At 49.8% G+C, this 24,365-nt stretch overlaps 8 protein-coding genes across 8 annotated transcripts; 5 read left to right on the plus strand and 3 right to left on the minus strand.

Moving 5' to 3' along the window:
- Positions 1 to 246: 246 nt before the first annotated feature.
- Positions 247 to 2,800, minus strand: AFUA_7G01890 (transcription factor domain-containing protein). The gene is made up of 2 exons (XM_741650.2): positions 2,055 to 2,800; positions 247 to 1,996 (listed from the first exon to the last, which is right to left on the minus strand). The coding sequence occupies exons 1-2, from the start codon at positions 2,634 to 2,636 to the stop codon at positions 362 to 364; spliced, it is 2,217 nt and encodes a 738-aa protein (XP_746743.1). The 5' UTR covers positions 2,637 to 2,800; the 3' UTR covers positions 247 to 361.
- Positions 2,801 to 3,262: 462 nt separating this feature from the next.
- On the minus strand, positions 3,263 to 4,198 carry AFUA_7G01900 (uncharacterized protein). The gene is made up of 3 exons (XM_077805155.1): positions 3,945 to 4,198; positions 3,818 to 3,867; positions 3,263 to 3,736 (listed from the first exon to the last, which is right to left on the minus strand). The coding sequence occupies exons 1-3, from the start codon at positions 4,071 to 4,073 to the stop codon at positions 3,730 to 3,732; spliced, it is 186 nt and encodes a 61-aa protein (XP_077661284.1). The 5' UTR covers positions 4,074 to 4,198; the 3' UTR covers positions 3,263 to 3,729.
- A 74-nt stretch (positions 4,199 to 4,272) lies between these two features.
- AFUA_7G01910 (beta-catenin-like protein 1) lies at positions 4,273 to 6,795 on the plus strand. Its single transcript, XM_741648.3, has 10 exons — positions 4,273 to 4,485; positions 4,537 to 4,591; positions 4,656 to 4,894; positions 4,954 to 5,060; positions 5,118 to 5,352; positions 5,398 to 5,491; positions 5,546 to 6,060; positions 6,113 to 6,397; positions 6,458 to 6,575; positions 6,630 to 6,795. Exons 1-10 carry the CDS (start codon positions 4,459 to 4,461, stop codon positions 6,710 to 6,712), a joined length of 1,758 nt encoding a protein of 585 aa, XP_746741.2. The 5' UTR covers positions 4,273 to 4,458; the 3' UTR covers positions 6,713 to 6,795.
- Positions 6,796 to 6,880: 85 nt separating this feature from the next.
- Positions 6,881 to 11,463, plus strand: AFUA_7G01920 (DNA-directed RNA polymerase II core subunit RPB2). The gene is made up of 2 exons (XM_741647.2): positions 6,881 to 10,773; positions 10,854 to 11,463. The coding sequence occupies exons 1-2, from the start codon at positions 7,169 to 7,171 to the stop codon at positions 11,014 to 11,016; spliced, it is 3,768 nt and encodes a 1,255-aa protein (XP_746740.1). The 5' UTR covers positions 6,881 to 7,168; the 3' UTR covers positions 11,017 to 11,463.
- Positions 11,464 to 11,894: 431 nt separating this feature from the next.
- Positions 11,895 to 13,698, plus strand: esdC (GTP-binding protein EsdC). The gene is made up of 2 exons (XM_741646.2): positions 11,895 to 12,819; positions 12,879 to 13,698. Exons 1-2 carry the CDS (start codon positions 12,628 to 12,630, stop codon positions 13,470 to 13,472), a joined length of 786 nt encoding a protein of 261 aa, XP_746739.1. The 5' UTR covers positions 11,895 to 12,627; the 3' UTR covers positions 13,473 to 13,698.
- Positions 13,699 to 14,401: 703 nt separating this feature from the next.
- On the minus strand, positions 14,402 to 21,388 carry AFUA_7G01940 (putative nuclear pore complex subunit Nup85). Its single transcript, XM_741645.2, has 3 exons — positions 18,660 to 21,388; positions 18,094 to 18,595; positions 14,402 to 18,037 (listed from the first exon to the last, which is right to left on the minus strand). Exons 1-3 carry the CDS (start codon positions 21,084 to 21,086, stop codon positions 17,547 to 17,549), a joined length of 3,420 nt encoding a protein of 1,139 aa, XP_746738.1. The 5' UTR covers positions 21,087 to 21,388; the 3' UTR covers positions 14,402 to 17,546.
- A 218-nt stretch (positions 21,389 to 21,606) lies between these two features.
- On the plus strand, positions 21,607 to 22,845 carry AFUA_7G01950 (uncharacterized protein). Its single transcript, XM_741644.2, has one exon. The coding sequence runs from the start codon at positions 21,913 to 21,915 to the stop codon at positions 22,648 to 22,650; it is 738 nt and encodes a 245-aa protein (XP_746737.1). The 5' UTR covers positions 21,607 to 21,912; the 3' UTR covers positions 22,651 to 22,845.
- Positions 22,846 to 22,986: 141 nt separating this feature from the next.
- AFUA_7G01960 (Zn(II)2Cys6 transcription factor) lies at positions 22,987 to 24,289 on the plus strand (the record flags this gene model as incomplete). The annotated part of the gene is made up of 2 exons (XM_741643.2): positions 22,987 to 23,085; positions 23,141 to 24,289. Exons 1-2 carry the CDS (start codon positions 23,017 to 23,019, stop codon positions 24,287 to 24,289), a joined length of 1,218 nt encoding a protein of 405 aa, XP_746736.2. The 5' UTR covers positions 22,987 to 23,016.
- Between the last annotated feature and the right edge of the window lie 76 nt (positions 24,290 to 24,365).

Genomic DNA, 24,365 nt, shown 5'->3' on the forward strand with positions numbered 1-24,365 from the left:
CATATGCTAAGGTACTGCCGTTTAACAGGCTGAAGCAGCTTCTGTACATCTTGTACATAAAGATACGAATCTGGGATAGACTGGAGGTCCAACTAGACTTAGATAATTCTTCCACGGCTGCGTGATTATGTTTATTGCTTATACAAAAGCTACGAACAAGCGTTTTTCTGTTTTTTGTTTTTTGGATGATGTTTGATCCACAGCGACATACGACGGAACAGATAGTAGTTAAAATAATAGGTAAAAGGAAGTCATGAACAATCCTACAAAGGGAACCATGGATATCACAAAAGTAGCATAATCCAATACACCGGCTCGAAAAGAAGCCAAACAACGTAAATCATCATCATGTAGTGTGTAATTAATATGAATCAAGAGCCAGACCCAGATCCCTGTCCAGATCGCCAGTGATACCACCATGGCTATGGCTTACCGAGCCCGTCTCGGGATACTCTGAACTTAGCTCTGTGCCTCCGAGAAGTTCGTCCGTCCAGTCCACATCTAGTTCCGGGACGGAGGAGATATTCGGGTCCGGAGATATAAAATCGGGAAAGGAGTCAGTGTCAATGCGCAGCAGATCTGCAGGGATGAATGAGCTGATTGTTTGAGGGGAAGGGAAGTTGTTGAGGTGGTCGTCGAAATCATTCGTAGGGGTAGGTTGTTGTTGCTGATGGTTCGTGTGTTCGGGTTCGTTGTTCGATCGAGAGATTGAGGTGGCAATGCTAGCTCTGTTCGTTTGTAAGGACCCAGTACGGTGCTCTTTGGGCTGCGCATCCGTTGCTCCCACGAAGGACCCTCGCCGATCTGGTGAACTACCCTCTGGTGAACAAGCCGTATGCATGCTTGAATCAATGCTTTGTTTGTGTAATGGCGGTTCTGGGGGTTGCAGCTGGTCGATGCTAACATTGCTGTATTCCATAATCTTGAGGAAAGTGCTAACGCTATCGGACTGCACTTTGACTGCTGCCTCAATGTTGGCGACTTCCATGTCCGCGGCGGGATAGAGATCCCTCAGTCCCCGTAGGACCTGGATGCATCTCTGAAAGTGCTGAAGACTAGTTTCTCGGACGGCGGGGTTGTTGGACATGATATTTGACAGGTGCGCCACGGCTGCTGGTATGATCACAGTGACACCAGACTGAGGGAGGAACCGAGTCAGATTTAATTGATTGAGCCCCTGTATAATGTGCGTGATACCTAAAGCCGCATCGTGCATCTTCGACCGCGCATTTTGCGTGATTTCAAAGCGCGATTTGTCTGGATCCCGGCTATAAGCCCACGGCCTGTAGAGCGCGCTTATGGTCGCATGATAGAGCATTCTTAGCATGGCGCCATGAAGGAGAAGAACATCTTCTCCATCCTCAAAGTTGGTTTTGGATGCGGGAATGTATTGCGCATCCTTCGGCAGGGCGCTGAGCCACGAATCCAGTCTTTGGCTGCATCGAGCCAGCTCAGATTCTGAGGCCTGCCGCGGGACAAGCGTAATGGTGGTCCTATTGGTCACACCGAACTGGCATTGAGAAGTTGCGTATTGCGCGAATAGTACGCGGCCAATGCTCTGGCAAAGCTTAGCTTTTTCAATGAACATGGTCGCTAGACGCTTCTGGTGGGACACATCCTCCAGTTGACGGCAGCGAAATATCTCAATCACGGACGGATGAAACGGTTCAAAATCAAAGTCGTCCAGTCGCAACATCGGAACGCTGCTGGTTCCTTCATTGATCTGGGTTGGTCGCCTTAACCCCATGGCAATAAGACGGTCTCGACAGTACAAGCTCCACCACAGGCGGACCCGTAACCGTTTCATTCTGGGGTCCATGTCGGATGTGGTGGGGTCTCTGTTCAATCCTATAGAGTGGGCCTGCGTGTTGCATATTCCTATCCAATCCCAGATGTCTCTTTGTGGGTTGTTGACATGGTCCGACCAATATGTCATTAAGAGAAGCGTCTGCAAGATGGCGATTCGATCTTCTTCACAGTCGAGCGAATAGAGCAACTGGTGTAAAAGATTAGGCACGAACGGGAACTTGACCCTTTCTTGACAATGTACATACCCTTAATCGTTCATAGAAAGCATTCCGTGCACTCTTTCGAGTCTTATAACCTGCATCCTGCAGATGTTTGAAATCCACAAACGCCGTGGCAACAAACATCACGGCCTGAAACAAGAGAAGGCTAATGTTCCCTTCCGGGTCATTTTCTGCAACGCATCGCAGGAACTCTTGCAGGTTCAGGACCGGCATGAAACTGTGCACCCACTGAATATAGCATCGTAGTAGCTCATTGCGCAGTCCGCTCTCGGGAATCGAAAGTGCACCTCGAAATCTCAGAAACTCCAGGTCCTCCGATGATATTCGACTGGGTAGTGGCTTTAGAAAACGCGGTTCGTCATCAAGTATCGCGATGAGAGGGTCGAAATCCGGGTCAATGAGATCTTGTACTGTGGAGACCATGTTGGCCAGCGGAAGGCTATGCTGTACCGCAGGGTTCCCGGCTGTTCGCCGACCTAGCGACGACGGTTTGGAGTCGAAGAGCCAAGGTGTGCGGGCATCATATCCCAGAAGGTTGCTCTTTTTGGTGTTGGGTAACTCTGCATCGATGTCTACGCTAGACAGCTTTCGCTTGGTGGTCACCATCCTGAGCGAGGCAACCTGGAGATGGCTGCACCGGCAGAAAAACGATGTAATTTGATATACATGGACGGGGTATGAGCGGCTAGAGAAGAAAGAAGAAGGGGATCAATGGTCTTGTCTGTGTTCTAGGTCTGCACATGATCACTTCCTGTACAACTATTTCCCCGGTCACGGGGGAGTAAAGCGGTTTTCGGAGTTTGTGGGGGGATTTTGCGGGGAGATGATGCCTCTGGCGTCTTGGCGATATCAATGCTGACTTATCTAGACCAATTGGATCAATCTTCGAGACTCAAGGGAGTGCTGCAGAAAAGAAAGTATACGATACAAGTCTTAAGCGTTCCAATGCTTGTACAATCATATTCACTGGTCGCTCTGACAGAGGTATTTGAACACTGCAGGGAACGTTGGGATCATGTGCTACCAAATAACCGGAGGCCCATCGCTCTTCACATGCAGGAATTTTATCCTAGAGAAAGTAATGAAGACAATAGATGTCAGTTCACTGATGTTCCTGGTCACAACAGGGAGCAGTGCGCCTTATCTCGAGCAAACTCCCCTTGTCGTCCTACAGACATGTTACCTCCATCTTACTTTTTGTTCCAGGGAACTGAAGGTCAGACCGAAAAGAATGGCACACAACCAAACGCACAAAATGTCATTTGCAATAACAATTCGCATGTAGTTAGATGGAGACAGGGGGATGCGCAACTGACGAGCGTCGAATAAGCGAACCGCGCTGCTTGAGGATCATGTTTTCGAAGCGAGTTGCTCTGTTTTGATGCGAATTTGCTATTTGTGAATGGTTTTCTGAGTTACCAAGCAAGATCAGACAGCACAGCCCTCGCACAACGATGTCTATCAGAACGCCATTTAATATTCAAAGTAGAAGCTGAGTGATCCGTAATATTCACCCAAAAGACGTATGCCCACCAAAGCACAAATTATAGTACATGTAGCCGTTACATCAAGGCCGGGACAAAATATGATAGAAAGAAAGCGGTCTCATCCCTGTCATGATTGAGTGGGTTGTCGATAACTCTGCGGCCTGTTCCGGAGGTCTCGAGCCGCCGATGTCTAGGATTTCATCGGAGTTTTTTCACAGACTGTCCCGATTAGTTTCTGTACCAGAATGGCGTTGAGAAGTGCTAGAGATCAGAGGTATGAGAGATTTTGCTTCGACTTACGGAGGGAGGAGGAACTCGCTGAGGCTGCTGTGAAGGAACGCAACGCCGGCCTAAGGATTTCGAGCGTTTAGTCGTGATCTCTCCTAGGAGGCTTTCGAAAAAGAAATATAGAATAAGAGGTACTTACGCCGAAGACAAGAAGGCTTCTGACGATCGTGGCATTCTCGGGTGCAGTCAGCTCTTCATATGCAGCTCCGAAGAAGCCCTTCTGGGGCCGACCGGAGCGGGCAGCGACGACACGCTGGTTGGGAGCCATAATGCAGTCTGAAGGTGAAGATGGAGATTTCCTAGTGTAAAAGCTTAGAATAAAGAATGGCGATCAAGGAGCAGACGTTAGAGCGTAATATGATGACCTGCGGAGGAAAACGCCGCTCCGAGAAATCTTTCAAGTGCTCAACTCTTGGCATCGCTAATTGCGTCTCTAGCTTGTCCTGGCACCCGTATCTCCTCCAAAGTAGCTTGCGCGACCAATTGTAAGAAAAGAGACTGCAAGAATACATACTCAAAAGAGAGCCTAATAGTCATCTGCGGAGGCCGAAAGTAACTTTCTTCTTGCTATATTGCTGGTGCCTCCAGACTTGCTGCCCCGTCCTTGCAGGAAAGTCTTCTGTACCCTCCTGTGCTGCGCTCACGTCGCAACCATGACGAGCATAGACGACCTCTTCAAGGTACGGATTCCTCAGAATATTTGAATTAGACCAAAGCTAAATTGCAACAAGAAACCTCTTTCAGCAGCGAGCGCAAAGCGCAAGCTAGAGGTTGCACAAGATCCGAGTATGTTCCCATGGTCCCAGCGCCTACCTATCCTACAAAGTCTGTTGCTCATGCGCAACGTCAGATGAGCTTTACAAAGCAGCGAAGTTAGACGCGAATGGCGACGTCAAGTCGAAAGGGAAAGCGCCGATCGTGGAGGGAGACGTTGAGGACGATGGCGAGGCTGGCCCGGAACTACCACCTGATTTCGATGCCGAGGATATCCCAGACGATGAAGAAGGGCGATTCTTTGGAGGAGGCATGGAGCGCAAAACAGCCCAGGCAATGCAATATATCGACCAGCAGGATGAAGGAGAGACAGCGGTATGGAAGGATCTGAGGCAGCAGTGTCGATCTGGACCCAGCTCTAACGTTTGCTTTAGCCCGAGAAAATCGATTCTGCATGGTTGCGACGGCTGGCCCTCACCTTTGAAAGAAAAATATCGAAAAATGCCGAGCTGCGCGGGAAGTTTGAGAATGACCCCCAGAAGTGAGTGGACTGGGCCTCATTGCTTGATGAGACAAGATAAGCTTACAATCCTCCTAGGTTCATGGCCTCGGAAGCCGATCTAGACACGGAGATTAAAGGACTCTCAATCTTATCCGAACATCCTGAATTATACGCGGAATTCGCCAAGTTGGGATGTGTGGGGTCTCTAACATCATTGCTGTCCCATGAAAATGCAGATATTGCCATTGACGCAATCCAGATCATCAGTGAGTTGACGGATGAAGATGTAGAGGCTGAACAGGAACAGTGGGATGCTCTCGTCAATGCATTGGTATGTGCCGCTCTCGCTCCATGGAACGATTGCTGACGATATAAGTTGGATGCCGACCTCATTGAGCTCCTTACTCAAAATCTGTCACGGTTGGATGAAACATCTGAAGCCGATAGAGCAGGTGTATACTACGTGCTCAGTATGCTCCTCGGTTTACATTTGTTGAAGACATGACGCTAATGTTGGTAACCAGATGTACTGGAAAACTTGGCTTCTCAAACCACTATCGCGGAAAAAATTGGTCAAGAATCTACTGTATTATCGTGGCTTCTCTCTCGTATACAGCAGAAAGAAAGACCAGTCAGTCAAAATAAGCAGTACACTGCAGAGGTTTTGGCCATTCTGCTACAATCGTCTCCTAAAAACAAAGATAAATTCATTGGCCTCGATGGGGTTGATATTTTACTTCAACTACTGAGTCACTACCGCAAACGCGACCCTGAAAAGGACTCGGACGAGGAGGAGTACGTGGAGAATCTTTTCGACTGTTTGATATGTCTCGTCGACGAAGATCCCGGCAAGGAGAAATTCCTAGAAGGCGAAGGCATTGAGCTTGCTCAGATCATGCTGAAGGAAGGCAAATTCAGTAAGCAACGTGCCCTGCGAGTTCTTGACCATGCTCTGGGTGGTTTGGGGGGCGGCCCTGCGTGCGAACGTCTAGTCGAGGTTGCAGGGCTGAGAACAATTTTTGGAATGTTCATGCGAAAGGTAGGCGTTTTATTCAAATAGACCTTTGCCGGCTGTAGCTGACTCCAACCAGCAAGAAAGCCAGACAATAGAACATCTGTTGGGTATCTTTGCTTCACTGTTACGCCTCTTACCGGGCGGTTCGGCTCCACGCATTCGTACCCTTGCCAAATTCATGGAGAAGGACTACGAAAAGATTGTGAAGCTCGTGAAGCTAAGACGGGACTACGCTTCGAGGGTGTCGCCGGTTGAACAAGCCATCGAAGAGGAACGGAAGAACTACACAGACGAAGAGCAAGAAGTCATGGCTGCAGAATGGCTCTCTAGACGTTTTGACGCTGGCCTTTTCTCTTTGCAGGTTTGTTTGCAATCATTCACATTTCTAGAAGTGATTGACTAACATTCATTATACTTACAGTTAATCGATGTTTTACTAGCGTGGCTGGTGGCTGAGGATGATGGAGCAAAGCAAAAAATCGTTTCACTATTGGCAGATAGGGATGAGGATCTGTCAATTATCAAGGCGACGTTGAGAGGTAAGCTCCATTCACTGGAAGGATCCTTCTTTCGTACTGACTTTTTTCGATCAGAGCAAATGGAGGGCCTTACAGATGATGAGCCTGGGCAGAAGGACCATAAAGAGATGCTTGGAATCCTGCTACAATTCTTATAGAATGCTTGTCATGAATAGCAAAGATGAAAGAGAGCCCTCTTCACATACCATAATTCTCTTGTAGGCCAGTAAAAGTATGGATATCACGTGATTTAATTAGCTAATCTATTCAAGTCAAGGACTAGCGCCAACTTCGGGGGGTCGAGGCGCTAGTGGCGGCTCTCTGCTCAGGATCCATCAGCAACCGGAGAATCGAAGCGTCCAGCTTTGCTTCATCCAACATCCTCTGCTGCAGGGGATCTCTCACTTTCCATCAATCAAACTGAGATTCCCGGCTTAGCGAACGTCTTAAGTGTCGCTTTTCGAGCACACTTACGCTGGTGTCACTGCTCGTCGCAGCAGTTGATCAACACGGAAGAGGAATCTTTTCTTGTTTGAGCGCGTCGCTCCCTCCCTGCGCTCAACACATTCTTACATCGATCGACCGCCTCAAAACCGAATCCGATTTCCGTCAAAATGGCCGAATACGATGATGCGTACGAGGATGAGTTCTATGATGAGATGGAGGAGGGGATCACGTCGGAGGACTGCTGGACGGTTATCTCCTCCTTTTTCGACACGAAGGGTTTGGTGTCGCAGCAGCTGGACTCTTTCGATGAGTTCATCTCATCAACGATGCAGGAGCTGGTAGAGGAACAAGGCCAGGTCACACTCGACCAGACGCTTCCTCCTTCCGAGGATGAAGACGATCCCGTCGTTCTCCGTCGATACGAGCTCAAGTTCGGAACAGTCATGCTCTCTCGCCCCTCGGTCACTGAAGGTGATGGTGCGACTACCATCATGTTGCCTCAGGAGGCTCGTCTGCGAAATCTCACCTACGCCAGTCCGCTCTACCTCGGCATCACAAAGCGAATCATGGAAGGTCGGGAACGGCTGATCGCGGATCGTGATGAGGACGACGCGGCGCCAGATGCGGATGAGGATAGAAAGGCCCGTGGGACATACTTGCAGTGGGAACAGAAAGAGCTCCCCCCTGATCAGGCGAAGGAGGAGACGGTGTTCATCGGAAAGATGCCTATTATGCTCAAGTCCAAGTACTGTATTCTCAAGGATCTGAGCGAGCAGGCGCTTTACAACTGGAACGAGTGCCCCTACGACTCTGGTGGTTACTTCATCATCAACGGAAGTGAGAAGGTTTTAATTGCTCAAGAGCGAAGCGCCGGAAACACGGTGCAAGTTTTCAAGAAGGCGCCACCAAGTCCTACACCCTACGTTGCTGAGATTCGAAGTGCGGTCGAGAAGGGTTCTCGACTACTTTCACAATTGTCTCTCAAGCTTTTTGCTAAGGGAGACAGCGCGAAAGGCGGATTTGGCCCCACGATCAGATCGACTCTGCCCTACGTTAAGACGGATATTCCCATTGTTGTCGTTTTCAGAGCACTGGGTGTGGTTTCGGACGAGGATATCCTCAACCATATTTGCTACGACAGAAATGACACCCCCATGCTTGAGATGCTGAAGCCTTGCATCGAGGAAGGTTTCGTCATCCAAGACCGCGAGGTCGCTTTGGATTTCATCGCCAAACGTGGATCTTCTCAGTCCAGCATGAACCACGAGCGTCGTGTCAGGTACGCACGAGAGATTATGCAGAAGGAGTTACTTCCCCATATCTCCCAGAGCGAGGGTAGTGAGACGCGAAAAGCCTTCTTCCTGGGTTACATGGTTCACAGACTCTTGCAGTGTGCTCTCGGTCGTCGCGATGTAGATGATCGCGATCACTTCGGAAAGAAGCGGCTTGACCTTGCTGGCCCTCTGCTTGCCAATCTCTTCCGAGTTTTGTTCACGAGAGTGACTCGGGATCTCCAGCGATATGTCCAGAGATGTGTGGAAACTAATCGTGAAATCTACCTGAACATCGGTATCAAGGCTAGTACCTTGACTGGAGGTCTGAAATATGCCCTCGCCACCGGTAACTGGGGAGAACAGAAAAAGGCAGCAAGTTCGAAGGCAGGTGTCTCGCAGGTACTGTCTCGTTACACCTATGCCTCCACCTTGTCACATCTTCGGCGTACCAACACGCCAATTGGTCGTGATGGTAAGATCGCAAAGCCTCGTCAGCTTCACAACACCCATTGGGGCTTGGTCTGTCCTGCAGAAACTCCTGAAGGTCAGGCTTGTGGTCTGGTCAAGAACCTGGCTCTCATGTGTTATATCACTGTCGGCACACCCAGCGAGCCCATCATCGATTTCATGATTCAGCGCAACATGGAAGTGCTTGAGGAGTTTGAGCCTCAGGTGACACCCAATGCAACGAAGGTGTTTGTGAACGGTGTTTGGGTCGGTGTCCACCGAGATCCCGCGCACTTGGTCAACACCATGCTCTCTCTGCGTCGGCGCAACATGATCTCTCACGAGGTCAGCTTGATTCGGGACATTCGTGAGCGTGAATTCAAGATCTTCACAGACGCTGGGCGTGTGTGTCGACCACTTTTCGTCGTTGACAATGACCCTAAGAGCGAGAACTGCGGCTCGCTGGTGCTCAACAAGGATCATATCCGCAAGCTAGAGCAAGATAAAGAACTACCCGCGGACCTTGATCCCGAAGATCGCAGGGAACGTTATTTCGGTTGGGATGGTTTGGTCAAGTCAGGAGTTGTCGAGTATGTCGATGCCGAGGAAGAAGAGACGATTATGATCGTTATGACCCCCGAAGACCTCGAAATCTCCAAACAGCTTCAGGCGGGTTACGCTCTTCCGGAAGAAGACGATCCCAACAAGCGTGTTCGTTCAGTCCTCAGTCAAAAGGCACACACTTGGACGCATTGCGAGATTCACCCCAGTATGATTCTTGGTGTTTGTGCCAGTATCATTCCCTTCCCGGACCACAACCAGTCGCCTCGTAATACCTACCAGTCTGCAATGGGCAAACAAGCCATGGGTGTGTTTTTGACCAACTTTGACCAACGAATGGAGACAATGGCAAATATTCTCTATTACCCGCAGAAACCGCTAGCCACAACACGGTCCATGGAATTCCTTCGATTCCGTGAACTACCAGCTGGGCAGAATGCCATCGTCGCCATTGCTTGCTACTCCGGATACAACCAAGAAGATTCGGTCATCATGAACCAGAGCAGCATCGATCGTGGTCTCTTCCGAAGTCTCTTCTATCGCACATACACGGATAGCGAGAAAATGGTTGGCCTGACTGTTGTCGAGCGGTTTGAGAAGCCCATGCGCTCGGATACGATCGGTATGAGAAAGGGCACCTACGATAAGCTCGATGAGGACGGTATCATTGCCCCTGGTGTGCGTGTCTCCGGAGAGGATATTATCATCGGCAAGACCGCCCCGTTGGCACCCGAGGCGGAGGAACTTGGCCAGCGAACCAAGGCACATACCAAGCTGGATGTGTCGACGCCATTAAGAAGCACTGAAAATGGTATTGTGGATCAAGTCCTGGTCTCTACCAGCAATGATGACCTCAAGTTCGTCAAGGTGCGCATGAGAACGACAAAGATTCCTCAGATCGGAGACAAATTTGCCTCTCGTCACGGACAGAAGGGTACCATTGGTATCACCTACCGGCAGGAAGACATGCCGTTTACACGCGAGGGTGTTTCCCCCGATCTTATCATCAACCCGCATGCTATTCCATCTCGTATGACAATTGCTCACTTGATCGAGTGTCAGCTCAGTAAAGTGTCGGCATTACGTGGGTTCGAAGGTGATGCAACACCTTTTACTGATGTTACTGTCGACTCAATCTCTCGTCTGCTTCGGGAGCACGGGTACCAGTCTCGTGGCTTCGAAGTGATGTACAATGGGCATACTGGACGCAAGCTGGTTGCGCAAGTGTTCTTGGGACCAACGTACTATCAGCGTCTGCGCCACATGGTCGACGACAAGATCCACGCCCGTGCCCGTGGACCGACACAGATTCTGACCCGGCAGCCTGTGGAAGGTAGAGCCCGTGACGGTGGTCTGCGTTTCGGAGAGATGGAACGTGATTGTATGATTGCGCACGGTGCCAGCGCCTTCCTGAAGGAGCGTCTGTTTGATGTCTCCGACCCGTTCCGTGTCCACATCTGCGATGACTGTGGACTCATGACCCCGATTGCGTAAGTTTTCTCTAACCCTTTGCAGATAGTCTGTCTGCATAACGAATAAGCACTAGCTAACCAATCATTTCGCATGACAGGAAACTGAAGAAGGGACTCTTTGAGTGTCGACTGTGCAACAACAAGCACAGGATCTCGCAGGTGCATATCCCGTATGCGGCCAAGCTTCTGTTCCAAGAATTGGCCGCGATGAATATCGCCGCTCGCATGTTTACCAATCGTTCTGGCGTGTCAGTGCGGTAAGGAAGATAAAGGCACAAGTTGAGTGGACAGAGACCAAGGGGCTTCTGTACAATCTTCGTCTTTTTTCTTCTTTCCTACGACTTGACCAAAACATATATTTGCTTTCGTCCCAGTCACCCTAATTAACTACGAGTTTTCATATTCAACGCCCCCCCTTTTTTTGTGATCTTGACGGAGAGAGAACAGATTGATTTTCTACTCTTTTCCCTTTTGGCATTTCTCTGGCGTACAAAGGATGCAAGATGGACTGTCACTTATCTCGACTTGATACGACTGTGATTTACATGCGACCGCTCTGGAAGATGGGCCTGAAGGGGAAGTGAGTGCCTTGGTTCTTTTTCTCTTTATGTTCTCAGCGAAAACTAGAATCATTTTGAACTGCTCCTATCACTCAGTAGTAGCCTAGTAGTCATACACAGTTGTTATCAGAGGAAGAGGACGAGGACGTCGATGAGGGTGAGGATTTATTGACTTTGACTTCCCCTCTCTCCATGCATGATGAATTGTCATGAACCTTAAGAGCTGCTACTGATCTGTATGTCGATACTGCAGGAAGTGAAGTAGCTGATAGTGTGCATGAAAACAGCCCGTGTGGTTGCTGATGGGAGGCCTGCCAGAAGCCTCGATTGGTGATGGCCTCATCACAGTGGATAACAGGCGCCAAATCCAGGGTGGTGGTTGGTGTTCTGCGCTGCTATGTGGTTGGCTACTGGACGATTTTTGAGCCCCTCTTCGCTGTATGGAAGCCAATCATCTTCATTGTTTACCCGCCAGCAAGAACGGGGCCGCACTCTAACAGCTGAAGATGGGCAAATGAGCATGTTGATTGGCTGCATCCATAGATATCTTCTCCACCTGCAGATTGAGGCCATCCAACTCCCTTCGTCTTACTGAACACCAACAGTAACCGGGAATCTACTGGTGTCTGGATACTGAGAATGCCTTAAAGGTGCTGTAGCCGCTGTCTACTTGACGAGCCTTCTCTTCTCCTTCTCTTTCTTTCTTTCTTCTCCAGCAAGCTTTTGTTGGTTCGAGCTGCCTTTTCTTTGGAAGTATCCTGTGCACTGGTTGCACTGGTTTTTGTTATTGTTGTTATTACTGCATCTTCTATACTACTAATTACTTTCCCCCACACTATATCAAAAAAAATCCTCAAATCTTTCCCTCCCCCAGTTTGCTCTGCCAGACGAGCTGTGCTCTCTGGTATTCTTGTTTATTTACCCTTGCTCAGGATACTTCCTAGATTATACAATCTTCTTCACACGGTTCTCAATCCTCGTCGCCGGCCGACGTTGTTGATTATCGTTTCCAGCTCAGCCTACTTGCTCAGATCTTGTTGTCACGGTCTTTTTACTGCTCTAATCTTTTCTGATTCTGATTCTGTCGTGGACTGGTTCCCGTCAGCCTGGGAAGAGAACGAAGCGCACTCGTTGTGAGCCTTGCACCGCCTGCCCATCAACGAGCAACCAACCAACCAACCAACAGACTTCGATTGAATAGACTCTGGCAGTCTTTTACTCGAGGCCCTGATTTAACGATTTATATCTACTTGCTCTTTCAACTTCCCAAATAATATAATCTTTAGTTTTACTTCAATCATCTACCGCCACAATGACCGCTGTTCAGTTGAAGTTCTCTCTCCGGACTTCCTCCAACGTCAAAACCGTCCATCTGGTCGGCTCCTGGGATAACTACTCTCGTCAAATTCCTCTTTCCCGGGATGATTCCAAGCCGGGCTCATGGGTTGGCAAGTTCCGCTTCCAGACCTCGATGCTGAAGCTGGGTGGTCGGTACTGGTACTACGTAAGTATTCGCCGCTGCCGAATTGATAAGGGAAGTTGACTAAACAATGGATGGTCTAGTATATCATGGATGGTTACCATGTCTCTCACGATCCCGCTGTTGAGTACACTGTTGAGCCCACCACTGGCCGTAAACTCAACATCCTCGATGTCCCCGGTGGCAAGAGCTCCAACCCTGCTCCCAAGACACGCCGGGGTTCCAACGACGTCGTCAAGGGCCGAGCCCTGTCTCCATCCAAGATCCACCACCCCAAGCCTTCCAAGCCCTACGCTTCTCGACAGATCCGGGAAACCGACTTTGCTCCCACCATGGAGGACCTGACCAGGCGCTTTGCCGGCTCCCGCATGTCTGACGAGTACTCGTACTCCAACAGCCCGCCCAGCTCTGTCGGCTCTTCCCTGTCTTCTCGGTCGTCGGGCAGCACCTCGCCGTCGTCCTTGTCTTCTATGAGTGACCCACCCACCCCGATCTGCCGCTGTGAACGGTATGGCATCACTCGCAAGGGTGACCGCGTCAAGCTCGACTGCGGTGGCAGCCGCTGTGGTTATGTCACTGAGTCTTCAGATGCCAGCTGCTCCGAGTCTGACAGCGATGAAGAATATCGCCGGGCTCGTACTGCCGTGCGCCGTCAAGGCATCGTTGTGCGCCGATAAATACGTTGATTCTTCTCAGTTCCCCGTATCTCCCTCTTGTCCTCTCAGGAGGACCTTCCATCACAGAGACGGGAGATCGACTATTTCCCTTGCGCCTCGGTCAATGCAACAATACAAGCTTATCGTTGGGCTCGGCATGTTTCGAGCAATTCGATTTGTTTAAGCAAAACTATAGTCACTCCTTTGGCATGAATTTTGTGATGGATCTTTTCAGCAGAGAAGAATGAAAGAAAAAAAGAAAAGAAAAAAAAAGAAAAAAAGAAAGCGTTCCAAAGAATGGGACGGTCAACCGGACCGGGACCTTACCGTTGACGACACGAGGGCAACCGGACTCGCTCCGTCCTTGTGACCATACTGTGAGGAGGGAAAGGATATATGTGCGACTGACAATTGTCCGCTCCATATCTCTTTCGTCCTGCACGAATGGGATATGGCCAGGCGGAACGAAAGTTGATGACTTGTGATCTGGAAGGCTGTTCTCTGGAGGCATGCAGCTTGCTACGACATACCATACCCTAGAGCCCAATATATAACGCTGTCCAGATTAATGAGATTACGACGAAATTATATATTGATGGAAATATATATTTGACTTTTTTACACTCATACTGTAGATATAAGCAGGGAGGGTTCGGGGGTATAGAATCTAACTCGAATGCCTTCTAGCCCCCTAACGGAGATCCCGAGTCATCTATCCCCTTACAAGCCAGCAGTACACTTTGAGGCAGGCGTCTCTCACAGTCTCACACAACCATAATCCGTCCTGAAGAAACCAGCCCGCCTATCTACAGTAAATTAGGAACCAGCAGAATGACAGGATCCCTCGATTTCCCAGAAAGCAGTGACATATAAGCCAACGGAAACCAAATCACCTCAGGCATCTACCTCCCCCATCGAACTTCTCAAATCACTGTGGAGAGAAACACCGTTCCGTCCGTAAGTTCCCGCCTTACCCACTCTAGGCACCACCCCTGACAAGCTCAAACGGCAGTATCATCATCCATGGGAAGAAGGTTGGGTGTGGGATGACGGATGTGCCCTGGAAGACTCGTAAGTTTGGAACGAGGATGCAGGTTTGTTCGAGAGCTTGGGAGCTGTAGAGGGAGCGGTTTTATTTTTGGACGAGGGAATTGCACGGGCTCGTAGGTAGGACAAGTGTTTGATGGCTATCTATACTATACTGGACTGGCCAGATAATTTTACATGAAATCAAATGAAAACCCCGAAATGAGAACGCTGGCAACAAACCAGAATGTAATAGCAAAATGAATGTGTGACGTGTAACGATAGTAAAGCAGCGCCCATGAAATGCTGAACTCCATCCCATGCAAGCTTTGGATAACCTTTTTCTCCGTCAAAGCATGTCTATATCAATCCAAGTCCAAGTATACAGAGCTCGAAGGTGTTCATATCCCATGCCGCATCGTGTCACCCGTAACATCGGTGAAAGCTCGCCCTTGATCCAATCAGACTGAGAACAAAAGAGAGAGTCGAGTGGTCGTCTGAGAGAAACGGCATGGTCCAGGTCCAGCCGGGACAGATCCGTCGAACAAAGAGGCCAAATATTGTTATTGTGTCGTGGGTTCAAAAAATGATTGCCAGCCTTCAAGGCTGGCCATGTCGGAGAGTGATGGCAGCTCCAGGCTGCCAAGTGAAACTGTCGATGAGAAGGCGATTAATCACACAGCGCACCGAGATCGGCTCTCAGAGCACAGAAGAGAAATTATTGAAGCTAGCACTGCGTTCAACGCAGCCTACTCCGGTATCCTTCGACGAAATCAATATCCCTTGGAGTACCCCGTCGCGGAACGATTGCCGCCAGTAGCTCCATTCCGTCTCGTAGAATGTTTCTCGCAGGCATATCCGACCAAAACTGTCTTCACTTGCACAGTGTGGCCCCGTTGAGCGTATGCTTGACACGGGTCGACCGCGTGTTCAAAGTAAAGACACCCACACACCGAATAACGTTCCACGAGCTGATAACACATTTCGATAGGTCGCGACAGAATGTTCAGTATATCTGTGGGGTGGATGACGACGTCCAGCGTAGACAGGTGCCAATAGAGAGAGTGCTGTTGAACGAATGCTCAAGAGAAGAGGCAAGAGAGAAGGCAAGAAAAGACTCAATGTATTAGAATATGTCGATGCCATCCAAGGACACACAAAGGTTGGCTCGATTGGGAAGAGATTATTTATATGAAGTTGAAGAACTCAGGCGACCTCTCAAGGAATGTCATGACAATGGTCAAAAATAGGACAAAACGAAATGGGAAGCCGGGTTTCATCAAGGCTGCATAGCCTATTCAATCTGCAATTGAAGCAAGTGCAGACCGGATTTGATGCAAGGCATCCATTTAGGTCTTAGCCGGGACTTTTTGCAGTCGTATCGATTATTGTTCAAGTCCGAGAAGACAAGTCGTGAACTGCAAAGAAAAAAAAAAAGACGGAAATAGGTCATTGGGTACAATCAACACCAAACCATATCTGACGGGTCATTCCCGCGGACAAGACCGAGGGGCATAGTTGATCAGTGGGGTTCCATTGCGCTGAAGGTCGGCAATTTGCTAGCCCAGCTAAACAGCCGAACTGGTTGGCCATGTTGCAGAACGTTGTACCAACTGTGAAAACAGCTGATGCTGAGTTCCAAGTTTGGATATCCACCGCGACGGAGCCGTTGAAGACTAGGAGGCTCTAAAAACCCTCAAGGTTGATACAAGCGGAGCTGGGCACTCCTTGGCGGAACATCATTGGTGTGTCTTCAAGCACGAGATCGTGCTTGCAAGGGTTTTCAGCTCATCGTGCCATGAATTTTGGAGGCCTAAAGGCCTTATTGGACCTTGCCTGAGATAGGTCGAAGTTATTTCTACCTGCAATGATTGGGTAGCCAGTAAACATCGCCAACCATCTATTTCTCGTTCCACTAGAGATTCATCGAGTTAGTCGCTCCGTAAAAAAAGGGCCACTATCCCGGTTGACAAATTCACTTGACGTGGTGCAAGAATATGGCAGAGTAATAAAAAGGACCCCGCAGGTTCAGCTTGCAGTTGAGCCTCGATATTAGCACAACTATCGGTGAGCATGGCCATGCAGGATGGCGCATGGGCTTGAAGAATTGATACAAGTCGGACAAATCAAGTGCTTCTTCCTCAGCCCTGCCCGTTTGAGTCACAGACCACTGCCCGCCAGATGCAACTAGCCTCAGGGATGTCCGACCTGGTTTTGAACCTTGTACCATTCCCCAAAGACAAGAATAACCCGCAAGGCTGACCCGAGGAAACGGTGGGGATTCATTTGCCCTGTCTGAAAGGGCTGAGCCGTTGAAGCCCCCACATGATCTGACCTGACTCATCCTCTCGCACATGACATCATCCAATCAATGGAGTTGCGAAGCTGCCACCAGGACTTGGGGCAGCGTTTCGGTGACTGAAATGAGTGATTTGGCAAACTAGAAGTTGGTAGAATCATTGCTACATAGTCGTATCTTCAGCTGCCGTCGTTTCAGTGCTGCTCTTCGGGCTTATTGTTCCCCGGTCTAGACCGCTGTTCATTGATTCTGACCTTGATACCGACGCGATGTGTTACTCGGCCTGTATCTTATAAGAGGGGTACATAGTGCTCGTTTGGAGTGTCCGAATTCAAAGAGATAATCAATGAATATTGATAATCTTGGCGTTAACGGGAGTTTCCAATGCTAGGAGTTCAAGAGGCACCTTGGAGCGCTTTATTAATGGACATTATCGGTTAGTTCTCAAGGTCAGTCTGAATTTCGATTGTCAATAGTATTCACGGATGATCCTTCGATGAAACAAAGATGAAAAGAGTGCGGCAATGATGGGTGGTGGAAGAAGCTAAGATGGAAAGTTGTTGTGGCCAGGTTATTATTACTATTGATGCCTGGGGAATTCAATGCTTTCCGTCCTGACTATCCGGGGACTGTCATTGCTACTATTCTCCTCCCACCCTCCATGAAAGATCAATCGTATGGACTATGGCCCAAGTTGATGAAAAGATATGGTGCCCACAAATACCCCTACACGTACATGCTAGACAAGAACGATGCGCAAGTCGCCTCTATCAAACAGGCCCCAGAGCACCGAAGCTCAAGCCTCGGGCTAATCCCAACCGTATCATCTTGAGAACTTCCTTTCCCTTGATGTCCTCCGGTAAAGCAGCTCGCCAGTCCCATCCGCGCTCGTAGGATCCTGTTTGAGCTCCATCTCCGGGACGAGGAACCAACACACCTGAACCGGTCACAGATCCCGAGCCAGACATGGTTCGCTTCCGAGCGCTCTCAATCATATCACTGCCAATTAAGGAAAATGTGCTAGATGCGGTGAGCGAGGATACAGATTTCTTCAAAAGTGCCCGGGGTGACGGCGGCAGAACATAGGATTCAGAGGAGGATCGACCACCGGACGATGCACGCTCAGAGGAGTGATACTCGATGAGCGCAGAGCGGAAACATTCTTCGCACTGGGAGTAGACCCGGGGTGTGACCGTTTCCAAATCCTCAATTGCGGAGAGAATAGTGAATTGTTGAGACATAGAAAGCACCGGAGTGTTTTCTATCATGAAGTCAGCCTCTGAAGATCATGCGTCAAAATAAACAACTACCACTTACGATCAATTAACGGCAAGGCCTCTCCCAAGAGTGTCAGAAGCCCATCCACTTGCACCGCAGAGTCACGACCAGGATCATAGAGTCCTCCGTAGATACTATCTGCTGCGCTGCTGATTACTGCAACCAAAGCCTGGGCTGCTGCCCTGCGCCTGGCTAAGGGTTTAAACCGAGGTCGCTGTCCCTCCTTGAGCCCGATCGCTTCATCTCGTATCTCATAAAACCGACGTAGAGTGGCATATCCGCTGAAATAAAATTGGAGGATGCTTGCAGCGTCCTCATCAGAACCCGCAATCGCCGAAAGGCAGGTCTTTGGGTCTCTGATCAGTGCCTTCAGCTGCTCATCAAGATCTGCAGATGTAGGATATGCACGTGATTGAACCAGGCTGTACGAGATGAGTAGGTCGACAACCGACTTCACCTTTCGACGGCTGTGCGCGCGAGCGTAACACACCAATGCCAGACCGTACTCATCAGATTTTTCCACCGTTTGATCACCAAATCGCTTCCAGACGGTCAGTTCTAAGATCAAGAGGCACAACAAAGGTGGGACTTAGACATGGGCGTACCTCAGACACTCTCCTTCCTTCCTTATCCAGACCAAGCTCGGAGCAAAGCAATACAACTTTGTCCAACTGCTCAACATTGTCAAGAGGGATCTTGTCAAGTAATTCCGAAACACTCTTCTGCAATTTCTCCGCGTCATCTAGACGGCTCACAACCTCCAGAGCAAGCTCCCAGCCATCACGAACGCCGGACGTGTGTTCAATCGTATGTCGTTTGAACAAGCCGAGCGCATAGGTGCTTAAAACGTCATCCTTGCGAACTCGCTTGTTCTGTTCATTCCCGTTCTGACCGTACGAGAGGACCATTAGGTCATTCTCACTGAGACCCGGCAGTGGCTTCGCTCCTCTCTCTGTCTCGAGCCAGCCGCCAATCGAAGCGACCTCAGCTACAGCAGAGGCAATACACAATGACCATGTTTGAATAAGCTCAAGCACACCGTCAACGTTGCCCTCAAAAACGGAAGCCAGGCCGACTTCAAGACTACTCAATGGATTGACCCTGAAACTGGAATCTGCCATTTCCTCATTTATAGCGCTACGGAAGGCAAGATCCAGACGCTGCAGATAGACATTCACAGGGTCTTCGTTGGCATCGCGGAAGGCCTGGGATCTGAATATGCCTCTGCGGGGGACATCGCCCTTCCCCTGCTCGGTCTCATCATCCTCGCCATCCCACCAAGCCGTAAGCGCAATGGTGGCCTCGATCCAGTCTTGCGCGAGGTTCAGAATGGCGTTGGCATCACCGAGTATGATACGATACAGACATCTCAAACTTTGATAGATTGTCCAAGGCACACGGCTTTCTGCCATGCGCGCAGATTTGGTGAAAGAGAAGTCGACTTTGGCTGGACTAGGCTTCAGCCCAAAATTGATTGCCTGAAAGCGATTGTCCGTGGCCGGGGGCTCGACCGATTGCTGCTCTCCTCCCTCCGCAAATTCCTCCAGATCTGTTACCGCCGTTGTGACACGTTTCCTGTACAACGCCCACTCCGCGCCTTTGACATCCCAGTCATCGTAGTGGATACTGGGAGCTGACTCTAAAATTTGAAGAGCCTTATTGATACATCTCTGAATATTTTGCAGCTGTGCTCCACGATAGCCTGATTGCGGTAAGCCATCCTCCAAAGCTGACCTGGCATAATTGAAGTCCGCCAACCGCAGGATATCTGCCGCCTCCGAGAAGCGCCCACGTAGCACCGCTGCATTGACAATCTTCCAGAAATTGGACGATGCGGTGGGATTAGGCTCAACTTCCTTCAAAGCTCGCAAGTCCTCGTGTTGAGAAGAATGAAAGGTTTCAAGCCAGTCCAAAAGAACCTTGGGTATTGGCGTAGGCGTATCCGATTTTGAGGCCGTGACGACTAGACTCCGGGGAGCCGCAAATCCTAGATTATTGCTGAGGCTCCCTTGCTTGGGGGTCGACAGAGGCGGATGATGGAGTTGAAGCAGTAAAGAACCGAGAAAGCTGGCCTTGGCAACATCAGGAGCACGATCCCCAGGTCCAATGTCCGTCCCTGCGCCAGGTGCTTTGGGGACAAGGCTTCCCTCCATGGATGGCTTCCATGAATTTGTGAGTCTGCTGCACACCTCGGAGAGAATAATTTGAATGTCTCTATTCGTAAACTCAGATTGTCTTACTTCGTCGTACATTCGACACATTTCGTCTTCGGTGCTGATGATCACGTCACTTGGCTCGTTGACCGACGCGGGCCCAGCTCGAGAGGCGAAGTTCCCTACGATCGAGGGAATTGGGGAGTCCTTCTTTGGAGACAATTTACCCTTGCGCAGCGGTGATTGTTGAGCCCATTTTTCGTCGAGCTTCGGCCGTTTGGCATTGCCCGGGTTTGAGTAAATTGACTTTCGTTGACCATGCGACGTAAGCTGCGCCTGTGTGGAATTGCCAAACTGCGAGTCTAAGAAGCTCAATCGGTGTGCGGCGTTACCCATGTCCATTTCATCCTCCTCCTGGACATCGTCTTCCTCTTCGGGTATCATTTGTTCGTCATCAGCCTTGGTCTCTGCATTCATTTGTGAATTAAAGCCATTCGACATTCCGAAACGGGTCGATTCGCCAAATCGAGTATTGTTCGTCATACTGAAAAGAGACTGCGACTGCGCGGAGGGTTTCCCTGAGGCAGCATTTTTGGCTCGCGGTGCTGGCTGATGGAAGGATCCCACCGAGGAATTGAAGATGCTGTCATTGAAATCGATCCCTCCGGATTTGGTGAAAAGGGACTGGGGAGAATCTAGCTGCGATCTTGAGCTCATCTGAGAGCTTCCGAATATGGTGGATGGAGGAGGGCCTCGAGGAGTGAAGGACTTGGTTGCGGAAGGAGGAGCACCTCCAGGAGTTGCCGAGATGTCGCTGAGAAAGCTCCGAGATTTGTCTGGTGTCGACGGACTCGATCCATAAGGTACCTGGAAGCTCATATTTGCAGTTGAGAGGGTATCAGCTGGTAGAGAGAGTGAGGAGTAATGGCACTATTTAGCAGCGGCACCAGTGCCAGCGACACTGATTACCGGGGAATGAAATCTATCTTTTTGGGATTCTTCTTGCTCTTCCAGCTCGCAGCAGGCGATTCCTGCCAAAAAAAAGGTGGAGAATAGATGCGGAGTAGCTGCCAGTCAGGTGGCAGGCTGAGAAGCGAGTTTAAGGAGGTCAAATCAGCAGCGACCATCACCCTGCCGTAAACACTTTGCCATTTTTTCTCCAGCTTCATTATTGCTCTCCATCGAGTGACGCGCGCTGGGTCTTGGCGTCCCAGATTCTATGTCATGTGACTTCATGTGACTGTTTGTAGTCACGTGTGATATTTGACTTGGCAATGATATTGTGATTGGCTGTTCTGGGTGCCAGATTGGTCTAGCCGCTTTGGGTCGATCGTATTCGCTGCGTTTTGTGATTGGATAAGCTCGGCACCGCCTCTGAAGGCATTTCCATATGTTAGGTACGGAGTACACTGGGACAGACTCAACCCCGTTATAAGCCATGGAAACCGCCTGTATTGCTGGCAACAGAGCAGCCGATGTCGATCATTCGGGCAATCAAATGGGCATTGCCTTCCTTTCGATTTACCGGAAACGGAAATTTTCCTTCAGATCGAGATGAATAGTGTTTAAACCAAGCCTTGCTATGGAGTGATCAATGGTTCAACTCAAGAACGCTTCGTATTCACTAACCGGCCAGCAGACTATAAAGATTCTTGGTCTTCCTGGATAATTCAGATCTTTTCCTAGGATCATACCGTCCACGAATATGAGTCGCTCCAAGAAAACCTATGGCACCGAGGATGCCACCCACGCGGATTCGTGCAGTACTTATCAGACCACAATGACTGAGAGCAAGTCTCTTGGTTCAGTTCCTTCGAACAGAGACGACTCCTGCCGCCTTTATCATGTATATCACACACTCTTCCGCCATGATTATAACGTCCACAATGCCAATAAGGAACAGCTATACTACGTCTGCAATTCCACATGGACACCAAAGAAATCCGATCTCAGCGTTCATGCGGGCAGTAGTGCAGAAGCACCGGTACTCGCAGTCTGCAAATTCCTGAATTTCTCGAGGCATTTCAAAGTTGGATTGGGAAATCCTGATACGCCGAATTCAGTCAACTGGGAAGATCTCGTGTCTCTCAGCCACCTTCATGCAAGATATCGGTTTCAAATGTCTCTGCACTCCGAGTATGGGGTAGAACGGCGAGCATTCATTTGGAAGAGCACACATTCGGTTGGAGTTGGGGATACAAAGCCTTCGATGTTTTCCTGGCGCAACTACAAGCTTGTTGATGAGGCGACTGATCGGCTCGTTGCCGTGTTTACGAGCAGCCTTTGGGGCTATACGAAGTCTGGAAAGCTTGAGATCTATGCAAACTATGGGCAAGAATTCGAGCTGATGGTTATCATGACTGCTCTTGCTCTATTTGAGAGACAACGGCGACGAGACCATAGATCCTCAGGAGGAGGAGGAGGCGGCGGCGGCGGCGGCTGAGATTGGACTCAGCTATTCCTGAGATTCATGCACGAGAAAGGTGATCCTGTCTCGTTTCAGATTCGTCGCTTCGGTTTCTTTCTTCTCTTCTTGTCGCGGTGAGCACAGATACCATATCCGCTGCAATTCTTGTGGAATTCCATTCATTATAGATTCAGCTGCGAGTACGGAATTGGAAATTGTTTCCTGGACTCTAAAAAGAAAAATGGAAAAGAGAAAAGTAGATGCTGTAGTAAAACGCCGTTGATCGAAGAAGCGATGAGGTTGGATGACATAATCAGCTGGGGACATCTTTTGTGTTGCCTAATGTCGGACGTTCCTCTCTGTACAAACTGCCAACGCTATGCACAGACTGCCCTCCAAGAGATGGCTCTTCGAAGACCTCATCGTAAATCAAGACATGGCTGTGTAGAGTGCAAACGACGCAGGGTCAAAGTACGGAGACTCACACCACTTAGTTGAGCTGCAAAATATCACTAACAATTCTCAGTGCGATGAAGCTCGCCCAGCGTGCTCCAACTGCGTCAAACGCAGGGCGCAATGCGAGTACGATTCCAGCGGCTCATTTTTGTGGGCAAATGGGAGGTCGCAGTCCCGCTCGAGGTCGAACAAATCTGCCTCCGAGGGGCCTCCGGAGCAACAGTCGCTCCACGACACTGCCGTTTCCTTTGGCATTTTCGGGAAGCTGGGTGGACACGGCGCGGCAACTCCGTATTCACTTACAGGCCTGAACCTGTGTGATTTGGAATTGATGATGCAGTGGTGCAATGAGACCTATAGGTCTTTTTCCCGCAACGAGCAAACGGACCGTATTTGGCGCGCCTCTGTCCCCGAAGAGGCGCTGTCATACCCGTTCCTCATGCATGGGATATTAGCTATCTCTGCACTTCATATTGCGCGGACCAGGGCAGACCATCGCCGTGCCGACTACGTCAGCATTGCGGTCGCGCATCAGGACCAAGCATTGGCCTTGTTTCGTGAACGGCTACATGATATTAACCCCTCTAATGCGAAAGCTATGTTTGCGTTTGCGAGCATTGTGGCCGTCTATGCATTTGGCTATCCTCATCCGCCAGATGCGAAAGACCCATGGGACTACATTGACGATCTCCTTCAGCTACTTATCCTGTCGCGGGGCGTGCACCAGGTGCTGAGTACTGCGTCTTCGTCGATAAAGGAGAGCGATTTTGGGCCAATTGTACAGTTTCCCGAATACGAAGTCAATCTCCCCGGTGATATACTCTTTGCCTTAGGAAAGCTCCACGATGCAAACAAGTCGATTGGAGAGACAGATTCCACGCATGATACGTCTGTTTACGAGGACACCATCGACAAATGGGCAGATATGGCAGGCGCCGTGTACAGCGGCGTAACTTCCATTACTGTCGCCTGCAGGTGGGCAATCAAGCTGCAACCGAGATACGTGGATTGCGTGCGGGAGCGCAAGCCCCTAGCCCTGGTCATTCTGGCATACTACTGCGCAATCCTCCATCGCCTTCGACACAATTGGTGTCTCGACGAGTGGGGTCCTCGGGTTTCAAAGGCGCTCTGGCTTGTTCTAGATGAGCGTTGGCGCCCGTTGATATATTGGCCTATGAGAGATATCTTTGGCCAGGCATTCGAGCCGAATTTAACCTGAGGCATCAATGTGGAAAGCATGGTTCTATCTCCATCTGGCATTTGCAGTCCCGTCTACAAGCGAATAAGCGCATGTG

Source organism: Aspergillus fumigatus, chromosome 7, assembly GCF_000002655.1.
Source record: "Aspergillus fumigatus Af293 chromosome 7, whole genome shotgun sequence".
Taxonomy (NCBI): domain Eukaryota; kingdom Fungi; phylum Ascomycota; class Eurotiomycetes; order Eurotiales; family Aspergillaceae; genus Aspergillus; species Aspergillus fumigatus.

What these genes read in the sequence shown, in the direction of transcription:
- AFUA_7G01890 (XM_741650.2), bottom strand. Translation starts at nt 2,636, where the DNA reads ATGGTGACCACCAAGCGAAAGCTGTCTAGCGTAGACATCGATGCAGAG. An exon ending in CTTTCTATGAACGATTAAGG is followed by an intron (nt 1,997 to 2,054) that starts GTATGTACATTG and finishes CTTTTACACCAG; the next exon opens with TTGCTCTATTCGCTCGACTG.
- AFUA_7G01900 (XM_077805155.1), bottom strand. Translation starts at nt 4,073, where the DNA reads ATGGCTCCCAACCAGCGTGTCGTCGCTGCCCGCTCCGGTCGGCCCCAG. An exon ending in GAAGCCTTCTTGTCTTCGGC is followed by an intron (nt 3,868 to 3,944) that starts GTAAGTACCTCT and finishes CGAAATCCTTAG; the next exon opens with GCCGGCGTTGCGTTCCTTCA.
- AFUA_7G01910 (XM_741648.3), top strand. Translation starts at nt 4,459, where the DNA reads ATGACGAGCATAGACGACCTCTTCAAG. An exon ending in TTGGAATGTTCATGCGAAAG is followed by an intron (nt 6,061 to 6,112) that starts GTAGGCGTTTTA and finishes GACTCCAACCAG; the next exon opens with CAAGAAAGCCAGACAATAGA. An exon ending in TATCAAGGCGACGTTGAGAG is followed by an intron (nt 6,576 to 6,629) that starts GTAAGCTCCATT and finishes TTTTTCGATCAG; the next exon opens with AGCAAATGGAGGGCCTTACA.
- AFUA_7G01920 (XM_741647.2), top strand. Translation starts at nt 7,169, where the DNA reads ATGGCCGAATACGATGATGCGTACGAGGATGAGTTCTATGATGAGATG. An exon ending in GGACTCATGACCCCGATTGC is followed by an intron (nt 10,774 to 10,853) that starts GTAAGTTTTCTC and finishes TTCGCATGACAG; the next exon opens with GAAACTGAAGAAGGGACTCT.
- esdC (XM_741646.2), top strand. Translation starts at nt 12,628, where the DNA reads ATGACCGCTGTTCAGTTGAAGTTCTCTCTCCGGACTTCCTCCAACGTC. An exon ending in GTGGTCGGTACTGGTACTAC is followed by an intron (nt 12,820 to 12,878) that starts GTAAGTATTCGC and finishes TGGATGGTCTAG; the next exon opens with TATATCATGGATGGTTACCA.
- AFUA_7G01940 (XM_741645.2), bottom strand. Translation starts at nt 21,086, where the DNA reads ATGAGCTTCCAGGTACCTTATGGATCGAGTCCGTCGACACCAGACAAA. An exon ending in AAGGAAGGAGAGTGTCTGAG is followed by an intron (nt 18,596 to 18,659) that starts GTACGCCCATGT and finishes ACCGTCTGGAAG; the next exon opens with CGATTTGGTGATCAAACGGT. An exon ending in GGCCTTGCCGTTAATTGATC is followed by an intron (nt 18,038 to 18,093) that starts GTAAGTGGTAGT and finishes ACTTCATGATAG; the next exon opens with AAAACACTCCGGTGCTTTCT.
- AFUA_7G01950 (XM_741644.2), top strand. Translation starts at nt 21,913, where the DNA reads ATGAGTCGCTCCAAGAAAACCTATGGCACCGAGGATGCCACCCACGCG.